Consider the following 15712-nt stretch of genomic DNA (forward strand, 5'->3'; position numbering starts at 1 on the left):
CTTTTCAAAAATAGACACTTTCCCGCGCCGAGAGCGGGACAGAGAGACGAAGCTCGGGCGCCTTTTTTTGGAGAAAAACTATGAAAAATTCTCAGCGGGAGAGAGAGCACCGAAGCCCACCCCGCGGCCCCATAAAAAACGCATTCTCAATTGAGCGCTGTGATGTAATACGGGGAGGAAAGTTACATGGTCGCCGGAGTGAGTGAGACAAGTGGCGAAATTGCGGAAAATTTCAAAGGTGCAAGCGAGAGGGATGCATCATCGCCCCGTCTCGGTCACTCTACCAGTTCGGACCGCGCGCGCGAGTGTGTGAGTGTCAAAACAGCGCGCTCGCATGGTGTTCGCGCGACGGCCGAAGAGCGGCCGCGAGTGTGTGCGTGGTGGGACCGACTCTTCGGATGGTGTTCGCCTGACAAGTCGCTCACAAACACTTCATTCGACATTCAGACATTTCGAAAAATTGTTGAAGAGCTCGCGCGGAGCACAGTGATACCAAAAAGACTTTACAAGCTCTCAAGCAATCTCAGCACTTGCTCTAATTGCATGGGGCACATCCGATCGGCGATATTGGTCCGTTCTCCACCGAGTAATTCCCGCAAATTGCATTTAACTAGTGTCGTGTTAGCGTAGGAAAAATCACTAAGAACTTAAGTGAGTAAGAAAAAAACACTGTAATTGTTCTGAGAGTGTGTGTGAGTGAGTGCGCGACTAGAGATACTTTTTGCCCCCTTAAGTATAAATAATCTAATCTTTTTTCTTCTCCGCCGAGAAGAAAAAGAACCAAGTAAAAGAATAGGAGAAAGAACGGGAAAAAGGTCAGGAGAGAAGAAGCTGGAATTTGTGCGTTCTCTTGTTGGACTTGTCTGGTGGAGCAGTCTTAGAAGATTCTCAGAGGAGAACTTCGCCCCCCAAAATTAACCACAGCAAAAAGGCGTGAATGTCACGAAAAATCTTCCATAAGAAACACATATAAGTAAGAATTCTATTGAAAATAACTGGTGAATGATCAAAACAAGTGTATAAAGGTGTGTGTGTGTGATTCGCATACAAGCGCAACAGAGAGTTCTTGAGGTAAGAAAAACCAAAAATTCCCCTCCCAAATTGCCTTCAATATCAACTTCAGTGAATTCTTGAGGACTTTCCGCGCGGAGGGAGGACAAGTCCCCCACCCAGGTCATTAAGACTGTCCGTTTGGAGCATCACCACCGAGATTAATCCCCTTTTCCAGTGACGTAGTAGTGCAGTGGCGAAACTCCTGGGAAAATCTTACAGTGAAGATTGGTTAAGGGAGTTATGCCTCTACGTATACTATAATGTTAAATTGAGCATAAAGAACTGAGCACTAGGAACTGAGCACAGATTTTTAAAGTCCTTTTTCCTCTTGACTGTGGAGTTAAAATGGTTCAAATCGAAAGGCCGTGATTTAATTTGTAATGACGGGCACGAATTGGTTTTTATGTCTTAAAAAGCACACAAAATTTAAGCAAATTGAGCCACAATTTCGTCGTATCGCGATATTACACATTAAAAACTGATTTTTTAATATAAATATTGAAACAACTATACTGTTTTTTTCTGGAAAAAAGTTTATAAAAATCTTAGGAAGTAATTCTACTGTTGGAGTGTCTATAAGTTCTTCCCAATAGCGACACTTATTAAAAAGATCTTATTTATAATGTTGACAGTTATTAAAAATTCTAATTTTCTACACAAAAAACTTGGTTTGAGCCTTTTAACGATTTTGTTTATTTGTTCTTACGCTAGTCACTGTCTTTACACAGCTAGAAAGTTCGCTACAACATCATAAATATCGTGGATTTGTCGAACAAACTTAAAATTCTGGCTCATCTATGGGCAAATCCGTATTGAACATGAATTGAGCAGCCTGAAGTGATCGATGTTAGCGAAAACAATCGCGCTCGCTGCGCCACTGGCGGTTGACTTGAGGCGCTGATGAGCAGAAATCTCTCTGCCGGTTCGGAAAAACGGAGATAAAAAGCGTGTTGAGAATTCTTTTCCGGAAATTAATTAACTAACCCCATCTTTCCACACACAACTCTCTCGAGAGGCGGCAGCAATCGCGAGAGAGCCAATACAAACGTGCCAGAGTGCACTGAGGAGAAAAAACACCGTCATCTCCACGATAGTTTTTCACAATTGAGAGAGGATGGGTTTTATATACGTCCATTAAGAGATTTTTATTATTAACGCATTTAATCACTTTATATTATTTTTGTTTTTACAACACAGCCGACCCAGTGTGAGTTGAATATTGTGCGATTGTGTGTTGTGTCGGTTGAGTGTTTGAGGTTTTGTAGTCCGCGCGCGCGTTTTTTTGCCTGCAAGACACTTTCTAGGCCATATAAAATAACATTTTAATGTATATATAAAAATAATGAATTAGCAGAGTAGTTGGAAATATGGGAGAGCGAGAGAGAGAGAGAAAAGTGTGTATGAAATCGGGCTCTGGGAAGGTGTTTTCATACATATATGAAGTGCTGTAGGGAAAAAAGAGTGCCGCAAGTGAAGTGCACATTTAGAGAAAATGATTGCACACAGAGAGAGAGACAAACATTTGCGCGTCGCAAAAGTGCGAGAAGAATATCGTGGACAAAAAAACGGCGACTGCAAATTGCAATTTCCAGTGGCTTTTTGCTCTTTTCTGCACTTGGACGTTTTTTGTAATATCGCGCATTTTCTTCTCTCCACACAACTTCGTTTTCTTCTTTCTATTGATCACCCTTTCCGCCCGTGTGCCCCGTTTCCATTGCACTGTACATACACACACACAGCGGGGAGTTTTTGAGCTTGAGAATGCGGAGAGATGCGGGGTTTTGTAGAAAAGTTGCGGATTTTGCAATTTACTTCTTGTGCGCTCCATGGAAAAATTCTCTCGCGCGGACGCGCGCGCTCTCCCATAAGTTTTTTTTTTCTTCTGTTGTTTGGTGTCGATGTAGAAGAGATAAGTCGACTAAGCAATGTAAGAATAGCGAAAAATTTATTGAGAAAAAAGCACACAGAGACAGAGAGAGAGAGAGAATGTGAAAAGGTATTGCGAGCGAGCAAGGAAAAAACACATGAAACTTTTTTAAACTTCAATGCTCCACATGAAGTTGATGGTTTTTTTTCATTCTTCTCTCCCTCTCTCTCTCTCCTTTTCAGTTGGGCTCCATTTGGAATTTTTCATGTTTTTTCCACTTCTTCATTCTCTTGTCTCTGTTGTGCCCAATGTTCTCTTTTCTTTTTCCCTCCCAATCGCCCTGAAATGGACTTTTTTTCTACTTAACTTTTGACTTCTCTTTTTCGAGGAAACAGAAAAAGCCCAAAAACGCCACGAGAAAAACCGTCTCTATATGTGAAACTCTAACCAACAAAATTCGGTCTGTGTGTTCTCCATAAAACCCCTCTAATGTACGATAAAAAGACTGACATGACAAAAAAATGCCTTATAAAGCATGGTCATTGGGCGGTGGGGGGAAAAAACGACACATCGAAAAATTACGACGCACAACTAATCAAAAAAAATTTGTCTCTCCGCGCGTTCTATCTTTTTGAGACTATGAGTTGTGATAAATAATTTTTTCCAAGAAACACAGCCCACAAACAACCGAAATATAAGCGACAAAAGATAGGCGAAAACAGCGAATGGCAATTTTGAAAATAGCCAAAACAACACACGCGCGCGCAAAAGGGGGAAAAACAATTTACGAAAAAAAAATTTTCCAATTCAAAGTAGAACGGAAGAGTAAATAATTCACTTTTATTGGGGCTGTTTGGGTCCGCGTCTCAGTGGATTTTGTGACGCGGCGGGGACTGTGCTAATGTGGAGTGAAGGAATGATTGTGCGTTGTGCAAAAGTGAGAATTTTCCCTACGCAACAGCATTCACTCATGGGCGCACAGCGGATGCGAGCGATATTAGTTCTTTTAATTGAAAATCAAGCTTAGATTTTAACCCCGTGCAGAGCGTTTTACATAGCGGTCTCTGAATGTTGATTAACTCCGACTTTTTGCACATGGAAATGATCTTGACATCAATGTGGAAAATAATTAAAAATTTGTTGCAGAAAAAAGTGAGCAAAGCCAAAAGCAAAGAATGTGGAAAAATGTTATAAAGAAAAATTCATTCTGAGACCTTCTCAACATTGTCGGTTTTGCACTGCTTTGAGCGGAAATTTTCATTAATCTTCAGATACATGACTTATTAAACCCTTTGCCAATACCATTCTTCTGTTGTCATCTTTGGGAAATGGGGAAAACCAATGATAATGAGTGGCTGAAATGAGAAAGAAGAGATTCTTCTGCTGCACATTGTGTGCAGAAACAGCGAAAAATGCGGATTTTGACATCTGACGCGAGAAAAACTAACTATTTTGAGCAACTAAGGATGCTTTTTGAGACATGAAAGCCAATTCGTGCTCGTCATTACTAATTAAGTCACAAATAATACGAAATACGACTGAAAATCTGTGCTCAGTTAATCGAAAAGCAATGGTTTAATTAATAGTTAATTAAGTTAAGGGAAATAAATGATACATTTCTGAAATTATTTAGGTATATTGAATTTATTATTAATAGTATTATGAAATATCTAGTCAAAAGAATTGATAAATTGAAAATATACGACACGATATAAATAAAAGTGCCTAAATGTTTGGGGGTGGGGTTTTTGTTGAACAAATAATAATAATAATAATTAGAAGTTAAATGCACAGTTTAGCGCTGGAATAGGTTTAATTATCTTAAAACAGGACAAAGAATCTGGCAACCTGAGCAAATTCCATCCGATTGGAGTGAAAATCAAAATTTTCGTCTGATAATTCCCTCAGGTTTGCTTTTCAATTTGCAATTGTAATAATTTTTGATTGTGTTCTAGTCGAAAAACTGACGACAGATCTTTGAGCGAAACATGCTAAGCGAATCAAAAGAATTAATCGAAGGGTTAAAAAAAACCAGCAATAGTTTGTTGAGTTTAACCATGAAAATGAGATTTTCAACAATGCCACTGCTGCAAAAAAATATCCTCCATATGGGGAAGGTTTTTTGTCATTGCTGTCGTTTTCCCTCCTTTGAACTTCCTTCGATGGCAATTTTGAAGCACTTTTATTATTGATACAGTTCAATAGGGGAGGAGAGAGAGCGTCTAACACACTCATTTAACCCAATAGGGTCACACAAATCCGTTGACCTTTTGCAACGCGGAGAAGTGTGTGCAGACTGTGTGAATTTTCCTCTCAGTGTGCGGCCTCTTTAATATTTTAGCAGGAGCTATTATAGCGAAAGTTTTCCATATAGACAATTTTCTGATATCTCCGGCACAGGAAAAAGAGTGGCTCTTTGTAGTCTCTCGCTCCTGCAAGTTTTCCCCCGCGCTTTTTTTCTGACTCTCGTCCGTGTATCGATTTTTGAGATTATATTCGCACCGTCCTTCTTGTCTCTCCTCTCCGGGTTCACGATTTTCTCGTGGCTTTTTTTGCCTCCCTCCTTTTTGGCTCATTTTATTCTCTTTTCCCAAACACACCCCATGGGCAAAGTTCTTATCTTCAGCACAATTTTTTGCCGCCTCCCTTACAATTCTCTCGCTCTCTCTCCCTCTCACTCTATCCCGACGTCCCAAATCTTGGATGGCTCTTTTTGTGCCCCCCCGAACTGGCTGAAAATCATTCTTCTCCGTTCCTTTTGCAGAATTTTCCACCGCAGACAATCTGGGGGTGGTCAGACTGAGGCGAATTGCTGAGCAGGAAAACACCGTTGAGCAGTGCGCACAGGGAGACTCCTTCCTCTCTCTTCCGGCTGATCTGGGCATCTGTGCAGAATGCTGGCGCAGCAGTACTGCCTCAAGTGGAAGTATCACCACACGAATCTGCAGACCATGTTCTCGCAGCTGCTCGATCGCGGCTGCTTCTGCGACGTGACGCTGGCGTGCGAGGGACAGACACTGAAGGCCCACCGAGTGGTCCTGTGCGCCTGCAGCACCTACTTCGACGCCATCCTCACCAACTGCGGCATCGAGAAGGATCCCATCGTCATCATGAAGGACGCCAAGTTTGCCGACATCAAATGCCTCATTGAGTTCATGTACAAAGGCGAAATCAATGTTGAGCACGTGAGCGAATGCACTTCCTAAACACACATTCCAGAACATAGTTCAACATCCTATCTTTTGCAGGCAAATCTGGCGTCACTGCTGAAGACGGCGGAGGAGCTGAAGATCAAAGGCCTGGCGGAAGTGTCGTGGCGCGAGGACGAAGGTGCGGCGGAGCCAAAAGTAGAAGGACGATCCAGTGACCCGAGCAAACCCACCCACCACAGTGACACGGCGGAGAGCCACCAGAGCGAGAGCAACAGCGCCCAGATGCCCTTCCTCACGCCGCTGCGCTACCACCAGCAGAACGGGAAGAACAACGGACTGCCGGCGAAGAGGAAACGCGGCCGTCCGCCGCTGGATGGCGAGTTCGAGAACTACAGCACGCCCAAGATTTCCCACGTCGAGAGCCACGCGTCCGGCGGCTACGCTGACAGTTCCCACCTCGTCTCCGTAATGATGGACGAGGACAATTCCAAGGATCTCATGTCGCACAGCTATCAGGATAACGACGGCGCGCTGACGTCACAAATTGTAAGAATCCCCGCAAAGTTCGCATATTTATTCGCTCGCCATGTCAACATCAAATTGCACCCATTGCATAAGTTCATAAATGCACCTACTAATCGATGCAGAACCTATATTGCTTTTTTGCCACTGAATCAATTCATAAACTCTGTATTGGGCATTAGAGCGGAGCGGAGTAGAGAAGAGCAGAGCAGTTTTGGGCACTCTCATTCTGCAAATCTGGCGAAAAAAGGGAATTTCGTCATTTTGAAAAGGAAAACAGCGATTTTCCTTATTTTCTCAATCCTTATGGGTTAGATGGGTTTTAAATTTCAGTACGTTATAGCTGAGATTAAGACATTTCCAATGAATTTACAATTGATTCCGGGAAATTGAACTTCTAATGCAAGTTATGAATATGTAAACGTGATTCGTTTGTCTGTCCAGAAAGAAATACGAAGGATTTTGTTACATTTTCACACTTTGGAAGGTTGGTTCCGAAGCTGCCCAGCTCTGCTCTAACTAATTTCAGTTCATACTCTGCTTTTTGTGTTGATTTTTGTACGAAAAACTTTTACGAAAATCAATGCATGGCAACATTACAGAATAGTGTAACTCTTTTTTGGATGCTCTTTCGCCACAAACCCTTAGCAATTTGGAGTAAAAAGCACTTTGGCACAGTTTGGCTGCAAGTAAAATGGCCGTTACATCTTATTTATTGATTTTTCCTATCGTTTTTGCGACGAGAGATCAAGAAAATCCTGTAACATTTGGCTCCTTGCCGACCTGCAAATTTGGACAATGTAATTCGGTGTAATTGTCTGTTTTGCCTGTATCTGTGCAGGACTACGAGGACGAAGCTCCCATGGGAGCGAATTTGGTGCCAAAAAAGGAGAGGCCAGAGACTCCTGCGGACTACGTGGTGCCAGGCGACGGTGAGATGGACGACGAGGCTGAGGAGGATGACGATGATGACGAATCAGTTCCAAATAGTCCCGGCGGCAGCGGAAATTCCCATCTGCACGTGACACTGACCGCCCAGGAGCGGGCAGAGTGGCGGGATGTGATAAAGATGAGCGAGTATCTGAAGCAGGGCAGACGGCAGCAGTTCTGGGAGGAAACGTTCACGAAGCGTGTCATGGATGCAATCAAATCAAAGAACTTGGAAATGAAGAAAGCCGCACAATTGCTAGGCGTCTCATATGGAACACTCTACGGACGGTATCGTGAGACTTACGGATGCCTGAAGCATCCCTACAGGTAGGTGGGCAAGGATCCGTCCTACTCTCTTCTCTCTCTCTCTCTCTGTGACTGTCGACTGGAATATCTCTTCTGAATGTGTATACTTGCATTTGCGATGATCATTAATGAAAGCATAAATGTCTAAACAGAAATCTTTAATCAGGGGACCTTTCACGAGAATGATAGATATGTGGCAACATGTTGAACAAGGAACAGCAGATATTATAGGCATTTTACAGAGAACTATGCCACGAACTAGCACACCTACGGAATTTCTCATCTCAAATCAAGCATCAACACCCAAGCTATTAGACCCAAAACAGCAGGTTTGTGGTCACAATTGTCTTGGACGATAAGTTCTTCCTAATATCGACATTTATCGACATGAATTGCCTGCAATTTTCATTTTTTAACACAATTTGAAGGGAAAAAATGACTGATTAAGCAGTAATTAGTCCTTAAACTATCGAATTTAGACTATTTTCCCCATTAAATTGTGTTAAAAAAGGAAAATATGCGCTTTTCGCATCGATAAGTGTCGGTATTGGGAACAACTTATCGACATTTCAACGTATAAAAGGACAGGCGCGTCAGACCGAAACTGGACTAACCAATTTCTGTCTTCATTGCAGCTCCAAATGCACGAACTGAATTCAACATTTGACCAACATGGAGAGTAAAAAAATTCCCCCCTAAATCTTTCTTATTACTTTTCACAATAGGTAACCTTAGCATAAAATATACTTAAACAAAAAAATGAATAATTGAAATAAAACAAAACAATTGACTGATCAACAAAAAGAAAAGATAAACAAAAGAGAAGAACACGTTGTCTTAGCATTGAGGCGAGTATTTTTAATAAATTACAATTACAACAAAAGTATTTTGTAGAAAAGAGTAAAACAAAGAGAACAATTTGTAAATAGGATTAAATCTATTATAAGTAATTTAAATGATTTTTATTTTCCTTCTTTTCTTGACTTGGAGGAGAAGGAGAGGAAAATATTGAAGCAACTTAGTTGGAAATAGAAATTGAGAGAAAAGAAGAAGAAAAAATATTTAATAGAAGTTATTACGGAAATATGAATTATATAATTAGTGTATACTCGCTAAATTTAATCATGAAATTTTGATAGTTTTTTCTTCCTATGTTTTCATAGACGTAAATCTAATTTATTTTTCAATTAGTTCTGTTTTTTATTTAGTGAATTTCACAATAAAATATATATGATACTGAAGGAAAAGACCCTCGTTTTTTTGCTGCGCTCCAAAGACCACTTTTTCGCGCCGTGTTTTACGACAAGCGCACGTGTGGCGGATTTTGACAAGCTTGACGTGTGCGCGCTTGTTTTGTGTGTGTGTTTTTCTCCTTCCCGGAAAAGAGTCGAAATATGGACGATTTTCGCAAAAACGAGTGGAATTTGGTGGAAATTAGCGGAGATGAGAAGCAGCAGATGATAAAATACGTCGTTAACGATGAATCTGTGACTTGCCTGGTGTGTGATATGATTTCAATGAAAAGTGAATCTGTGTCAAGAACAGAACTTTTTGCTCGAGCAAAGGTAACGATTTCGTTGTTTTTTCACGTTGATTTATACCTTTGAGTCATGAATGAGACATAACTTGAGCTTTTAGTGAAGATATCATTGACATTAAAGGAGAAATTTGTGAAAAATCAGAGTATGTTTCCACATAACCTCACTTTGTGGTGTTTTGTGAAGAGAAGATGGGATAAACTTTACCTAATTGAATTCTGTGCTTTTCAAAATGTACATTACTCACCCATTCGACTAGAGATAAGTTGTGATTCATCCTGAAAAGAAGCAAAAAAAGAGCAAAGAAATGTAAACAAAAACAGTGCGGCGAAAAACCGGCAGAAAAATTCTTTATGTCTGCAGCGCCTCTGGTGTGAAACACAAACACTAAAAGCTTTCTTTTGTATTTCACAGTTGAAGAATACAAATCTACAGTTGGAGAATGAGAAAATTCTGAATTTAATCACAAAAACAAAGGCTTCAGAATACAAATTGGAGGAGAATTCAATCCTGAACGTCAAATACTACATTTCCAGATATCCTTATCGATTTTCATGGAATCTCTCGCAGAGCAACACTGAGGAGTTCATGAAATTCTTCACAGCTCCTCTTTTGTGCTCCTTGAAGACGTCCGAGGCGAGAATTGAGCAACTGCAGGATCTCTTGAAGAGGAAGGATGAGGAAATTGCCGGATACAAACTATCAGGAGCGACTTTAGTGCGAAGTATTGAATTAATTGCAATTATTGCAATGCCTAGATTTTATTTATGATCCCTTTTTTGCAGAACATCTTGAGACTTCGCCATTTGATCCTGATGCCTTTGATGGCGCAAATGATTTCTCCTTCGTGGGAAATCACAGTATTGCCGAAATTTATGGCTTTTGTGGGGTTTCTCAAATCCCTGTCGCAGTGACTGAGGACAAATCACCGAAAGCTGCCAAAGCTCCGTCAACAGCAACTTCTCCGAGTGGCTCGAAAATCTCCCCGGCGAGACGCAGTCGAATGATGCAAAATCTCAAGCGACTCCACGATGATAAGGTGCTGTATGACGAGGAGGGCAGCTCACAGGAAACGAGCACAGACGACTGTATCGCCCCGAGTGAGGCTGAGACTCAAGCAACGAATCCCAAGATCCGCAAGCGACTCAACCTTTAGGCGCGAGAAGAGATGGTATCGGGAAAATTACTCACTCGTGCGCCAATAAATTCGACTTTGGCTGAAGAGTGAGAATAGTTCTAGTTTGGTTCTGGCGCGCGAGCGAATCAGGTCGCATTGGAGGAATTGCGTGTGAGAATGCATAAAGGAGATCTGGTGAAGTTGATCCTGGTGCTGTGCACTGTCTCGCCACTGGGCACTGCGCAGTACTGCAATAGGGACATAAAGTGAGAGGCTTTCATGTTGATTCCAGAGGGTGAGATGAATAAATTGTATTTATTGAATTACTCTGCAGAGTTTGTGATGTGCAGAAGGAGACTATTGACTATGTCACGAGAGAATCGTACCAGGACAAGTGTCCTTTCCTGACTGAATACAAGGCGTGTGTGTTCTGGAGGAATGTCACGAAGCAGAAAACAGAGGAGAAAATCGTCCACAAGGTGGAAACAATTGTGACTTGTTGCCCAGGATATTCTCTATTCGCCGACAAATGCATTCCTCACTGCGAAGATCCGTGCATTAACGGCGTTTGCACGGCGCCAGGAGTTTGTCACTGTAATTCAGGATATGCGAAATCTACTGAAAAGGACCACATTTGCCATCCCGTCTGCTCTGACTGTGTCAATGGTCAATGTGTAGCTCCGGAGAGTTGCGAGTGTTACTCAGGATACGCCAAGAACTTCAACTCGTCCGTCTGCGAGCCTTTCTGCGGCGACAGCGATTGCGGTTCGGGGATCTGCAGGGAGCCTTTCAACTGCCAATGCCACCCTGGATTCGAGAAAGACGATCAGGGAATCTGCACTGTCCAATCTTGTCAGGAAGACTGCAAGGGCGGACGATGCGCCAACGGAGAGTGCGAATGTCCCAGCGGAGCTTCTTGGGACTTAAACGAGTCTGCGTGCGTCTGCACGAGTCCTTCGGACGACTTCACGGTTTCCACGTCAAATTCCAACGACTATGAATATACAGAGATGATTCCAGGGGATGAAAATGCTGCAAATTTCATCATTGCGACCCTCGTGGCAATCATAATTCTCTTGGCAACGACAATTATCAGCATCCTAGTCATTGTGTGGTACAAAAATTGGAAGAGTGAGTCACAGAATGTGCATTTTTCGCAGTTCAGCAATATTTATCGAATTCCTTTGTTCACAGGCACAGATTATTCATGCTCAATGCGATATCATAGCGACCGAGTTGTGATTCTCACTCCACCCGTTGTCTAAATGAAAAGAAGAACCGCGATTAAGGCTGAGGAATTTGTAAAATTTGTGTTTTGTTAATTATATGTAAACAATGTTATTTTCCACTCTTAAATTTCTATTGCGATGAAAATCCGATTAAACGTGTTTTTTTTAGTTAAATTTGCTGAAAGGGCAGAAAATTAACTTTTCCTTGTTTTGCAGAAAGAAAAGGAATTAAATTATTGAGAAAATAAACGATAATTATGCTACTATTAAAATATTAGGAGTTATTTTGAGCTCTGAGTTGATAACTTTTAGATAATTTCGCCTTATCCTGTTTACTCAGAGAGCAAATCTTTTGCCTATAAAAATAATGATAATCAGCTATAAAATTTATGTACATTTCAATCCTCGCGACTCTAGATAAAGTCGTGCTTAGTGGAATTTATCATTTCGGTCACTGTGTTCCAGTGAGAAGTGTGAGGGTCACACTTTGTTGTGTGCAAAACTCAATCCTGCGGCGGAAGTGGAGCTGATAGTAATCCACATGATTCTCGGCCATATTATGATAATTCATAGTTTCTCTTGCAATTCATCACAGCCTTTGGGCATTCATCATTCGTCTATTGACTCATAAGCTTTAGTGGAATTTGTGGAAGTGCAGCAGAAATGGTGGCGAAAGGGAAAATCGTTGTCCTTTTGGTGCTGATTGGAACAATCTTTGAGTGCTCTGCAAAGTGGTGCAAAGTGACGGAATTGTGAGGTTTTAATTGCGATTACATGAAAATAGCAAGTTCACCATCTCTTCTATTTCTTCAGGGACTATGTTTTGAAAGACGTAACAGTTGATGTGACAAAGTATAAGCAGAGAAGAATCTGGCCATGCCTGAAGAACTGCTTCAAAACCGTTCCTTACACAGTCCAGGAAACACAGCATAAAGTAAGGAGATTCCTTTATTGGAAAAGTTCACATTTCAGCCCGTGTTTTTCCCGCTTTCCTCTTTCAGTGGGTTGCGCAGAACGTGACCAAAGAGGTGTGCTGCGAAGGATACAGTGAGGAAATTGGACAGTGCATAGCAATTTGTGCTCCTTCATGCAAGAATGCAAGATGCGTCGCTCCAAATTCCTGCAAATGCAATTTCGGCTATGAATCCCGGTCGGAAAATGAGTGAGACATGCTCGGATATATTTACAAACCGCCAGAATTACCTGTGATTCTCTCCTTTTCCCTTGAAGATGCGTTCCTCATTGCGAAAACTGTGAATTTGGCACCTGCAAAGCTCCGTTCCTCTGCGTTTGCGATTCGGGATACCAAAGGGAAGTGCTTAACGAGGGGGAAAAGTGCGTTCCAGTGTGCAAAGATGGTTGTCCTTCAGGGAGTTTTTGCTCACAACCAAACATCTGCACGTGTAAGGATAATTTCACAGAGATTTCCGTTGCTGGTCAGAAGAGGTGCATAATTGAGGGAGAAACTGATTCCACAACGCTTAGTACGCAAATCACTGAGAAAGTCACTGAAGAAATCACCGAAGATTCGACAGATTATGCGGAAATCGAGGAAATTCCTGAGGAAGATTTCGAGAATGTGACTTTTTCTGAACAATTGGATGAAGCAGACGTTGATGTGTCTTTGGAAATAGTGTCTGACGATCCTTGGAAGAACTTCCCGCTGAACTCCAACGCGTACGACGAGATAGTAGACGATAAGGCGGATCAGATGGAGGAGAAAGTGCTGCACAGTGTCTTGGGGAGGCTGTGGTACTTTGTTATGGCCGTTGCGGTCATTATATGTGCCATTATAGCTGTAAAATATTACATAGCAATTCAGCAGAGGGAATTCAAAATTCCCCACGATATTCCCACCGATGTTGCCTTTACAGCAAAGGCTTAGATAAAGCCTTTTCATATTGCAATATATTGCATATTATTAAAAAAAAAAAGTAAAATTTCAATTTTCTTTATTGTTATTATTATTATTTTTCTTCTATTTTAAGCCGAAAAGAGCAGAAATTAATTGATTTTTAATACGAATAAGATTTTTAACTACAATTGTGTACACTTTTCTTCACGTGTAAGCAAATAACATTATAAAGAAATTTCTTTGCATTTCATTCTGTGATTATAAAATATCTTTCCATGAAGCATAAGCTTTATGCCAAAACAACTTCGCTTCATTCCACAGAGCAACCGGAGTGTCTCCGCTGTGGAAAATGTGGAAATCACAGCTGTCAGTTGATTGTTTATGTTTACGTGTGTTTTTCGTGCTCCTTAAACTCCTCAAATATCCCCAAAATGTGCGATAGTTCAGGAAAATCTCTCTTCGCCTGGGTAAATACACGACTCTTCTATCTTATTTGAGTATTTGTGCAAAAGTTCTTCGCTTTCTTTCCACTCATAATCAGGGTGCAAATTCTCACGGGCAACTCGCTGTTGGGAAGGAGAGCGAAATGGAAGCTGTGCCGGTAAGAGTGGACACATCCTTTCTGGAGGCGGATGTTAGGCAGATTTGTGGCGGAGGTGGTCACACTTTGATTCTGGACACGACTGGTCAAGTGTACGCGTGCGGATGGAATAACAGAGGCCAATTAGGACTAAATGATGAGGAGAATCGCTCAATTTTCACCAAACTGCCTCAGGAGGTCTTTCGTGGCAGGAAGATCGGGAGCATAGCGTGTGGCTGGGACTCCTCAGCAGCTGTCACAGTTGACGGGGAGCTGTTTATGTGGGGATCTAATCAATTTGGACAGTTTTGCTGGATAAACACAAAAGAATTGAGTGAATCAAACACACCAACGATGATTCCAGCTCCTCAAAGAGTGTCTAAAGTTGCTTTTGGTCTTCGTCATGCCTGCATTCTTACAGAAGACGGTGATTTGTATCTCTCGGGAAAGTCAAAGTGTGTCCCAGAAGGATTTTTAAGGCTCGCCGGAGAGAAGATCACGGACATTTCAACAGGACAGCATCATTTCGTCTATCGCACGATTTCTGGGGCCATTCAGACGAGAGGAGACAACAAATTCAATCAATTAGGAGACGATTCTTTGGAGGAATTCAAGTCGAAAGCTGCTGAATTGAGATGTGGATGGACTCACAGTGGATTCTTGACGAATACTGGAGAGATTTTCTTGTGGGGAAGAAACTCGTATGGACAAATTGGACAGCATTCTGACGCTTCAGTGGCAATTCCCTCACCACTGAGTGTTCAGGAGGAGATCAGAGAGTTTCACTTGGGCTCTGAACACGGGCTCTGTGTGACAAAGAGTGGAGATGTCTTGACTTGGGGATGGAATGAACATGGAAATTGTGGGAATGGCGATACAAGAGATTTGTAAGTAAATTTTATTCCAATTATTTGACTTCAAATTGACGAATTCACTCTTCCTCTTCAAGGTTCAAGCCGCAGAAGGTATCTCTTCCCGGAAAATGTCGAGTGGCAGGAGTTGGAGCTGGTTTTTGCTTCTGCCTTATCACTTGAAACTGTGCCTTTAAATCTAAGAGGCAATATTTTTTTTTACTGAAACAATATAAAGAATATTAAGTGAACTGAAATGGATTTAAATTTGTGCGATGAAATCAAGAGAATTCCCTTCAAGATTGCTTGCGAACTCATGGGTTTTGATGACAAGCAGACCAACGAAATGATGAAGATTGAGGAGAACAAGAAGCTGATTGAGGAAGGACTAAATGATCTCTATTATCTTCTCACTTTTGGCACTCATGAGTCGAATATTCTTGCCAAGTATTGCAACATGATTTCCGAGGATTTATCTTCGAATTCCACAAGAAATTCGTCGCAATTCTACAGAGACTTCATGATGGATTACATGAAATTGGTGAAGTTGTGCATGTCACAGAAGCTCGGCAAAACTGTACAGAGAACAGAGATCAGTAAATTTGCCAGTGCTGCAGAAGATTTCGCTCTGTTCGGCAAGCTTGAGCCTGAAGATCAGGAGATTTTGTATGGGAAAACCAGTTGTGATGAAGCAACTGAGCAGAAGAAATCA

General features: G+C 41.6%; 4 protein-coding genes across 5 annotated transcripts; all 4 read left to right on the forward strand.

Moving 5' to 3' along the window:
* The first annotated feature begins 464 nt into the window (after positions 1–464).
* LOC132262630 (protein tramtrack, beta isoform) lies at positions 465–8780 on the forward strand. Of its 2 annotated transcripts, XM_059761956.1 has the most exons (6): positions 486–1071; positions 5685–6105; positions 6169–6618; positions 7436–7851; positions 7997–8159; positions 8466–8780. In XM_059761956.1, exons 2-6 carry the CDS (start codon positions 5815–5817, stop codon positions 8511–8513), a joined length of 1368 nt encoding a protein of 455 aa, XP_059617939.1. In that variant the 5' UTR covers positions 486–1071; positions 5685–5814; the 3' UTR covers positions 8514–8780. The 2 variants fall into 2 exon arrangements, with proteins under 2 accessions (XP_059617940.1, XP_059617939.1); XM_059761957.1 differs by lacking the exon at positions 8466–8780 and having other exon boundaries at positions 465–1071; positions 7983–8114.
* Positions 8781–8898: 118 nt separating this feature from the next.
* On the forward strand, positions 8899–10527 carry LOC132262634 (non-homologous end-joining factor 1-like). The gene is made up of 3 exons (XM_059761961.1): positions 8899–9395; positions 9783–10092; positions 10154–10527. Exons 1-3 carry the CDS (start codon positions 9225–9227, stop codon positions 10522–10524), a joined length of 852 nt encoding a protein of 283 aa, XP_059617944.1. The 5' UTR covers positions 8899–9224; the 3' UTR covers positions 10525–10527.
* A 117-nt stretch (positions 10528–10644) lies between these two features.
* LOC132261543 (platelet endothelial aggregation receptor 1-like) lies at positions 10645–13700 on the forward strand. Its single transcript, XM_059760394.1, has 6 exons — positions 10645–10751; positions 10820–11644; positions 12347–12466; positions 12528–12648; positions 12716–12876; positions 12945–13700. Exons 1-6 carry the CDS (start codon positions 10663–10665, stop codon positions 13597–13599), a joined length of 1971 nt encoding a protein of 656 aa, XP_059616377.1. The 5' UTR covers positions 10645–10662; the 3' UTR covers positions 13600–13700.
* Positions 13701–13935: 235 nt separating this feature from the next.
* On the forward strand, positions 13936–15378 carry LOC132262134 (secretion-regulating guanine nucleotide exchange factor-like). Its single transcript, XM_059761278.1, has 3 exons — positions 13936–14036; positions 14111–15036; positions 15099–15378. The coding sequence occupies exons 1-3, from the start codon at positions 14001–14003 to the stop codon at positions 15181–15183; spliced, it is 1047 nt and encodes a 348-aa protein (XP_059617261.1). The 5' UTR covers positions 13936–14000; the 3' UTR covers positions 15184–15378.
* The last annotated feature ends 334 nt before the right edge of the window (positions 15379–15712 follow it).

Source organism: Phlebotomus argentipes, unplaced genomic scaffold (assembly GCF_947086385.1).
Source record: "Phlebotomus argentipes unplaced genomic scaffold, Phlebotomus argentipes genome assembly contig_15, whole genome shotgun sequence".
Classification (NCBI taxonomy): Eukaryota; Metazoa; Arthropoda; class Insecta; order Diptera; family Psychodidae; genus Phlebotomus; species Phlebotomus argentipes.

Coding starts and splice junctions, on each gene's coding strand:
- LOC132262634 (XM_059761961.1), top strand. CDS start 9,225: ATGGACGATTTTCGCAAAAACGAGTGGAATTTGGTGGAAATTAGCGGA. Junction 9,396..9,782: donor AACTTTTTGCTCGAGCAAAG/GTAACGATTTCG, acceptor TGTATTTCACAG/TTGAAGAATACAAATCTACA. Junction 10,093..10,153: donor AGGAGCGACTTTAGTGCGAA/GTATTGAATTAA, acceptor CCTTTTTTGCAG/AACATCTTGAGACTTCGCCA.
- LOC132261543 (XM_059760394.1), top strand. CDS start 10,663: ATGCATAAAGGAGATCTGGTGAAGTTGATCCTGGTGCTGTGCACTGTC. Junction 10,752..10,819: donor TACTGCAATAGGGACATAAA/GTGAGAGGCTTT, acceptor ATTACTCTGCAG/AGTTTGTGATGTGCAGAAGG. Junction 12,877..12,944: donor GAATCCCGGTCGGAAAATGA/GTGAGACATGCT, acceptor TTTCCCTTGAAG/ATGCGTTCCTCATTGCGAAA.
- LOC132262134 (XM_059761278.1), top strand. CDS start 14,001: ATGTGCGATAGTTCAGGAAAATCTCTCTTCGCCTGG. Junction 14,037..14,110: donor GAAAATCTCTCTTCGCCTGG/GTAAATACACGA, acceptor ACTCATAATCAG/GGTGCAAATTCTCACGGGCA. Junction 15,037..15,098: donor AATGGCGATACAAGAGATTT/GTAAGTAAATTT, acceptor TTCCTCTTCAAG/GTTCAAGCCGCAGAAGGTAT.
- LOC132262630 (XM_059761956.1), top strand. CDS start 5,815: ATGCTGGCGCAGCAGTACTGCCTCAAGTGGAAGTATCACCACACGAAT. Junction 6,106..6,168: donor GCGAAATCAATGTTGAGCAC/GTGAGCGAATGC, acceptor TATCTTTTGCAG/GCAAATCTGGCGTCACTGCT. Junction 6,619..7,435: donor GCGCGCTGACGTCACAAATT/GTAAGAATCCCC, acceptor GTATCTGTGCAG/GACTACGAGGACGAAGCTCC.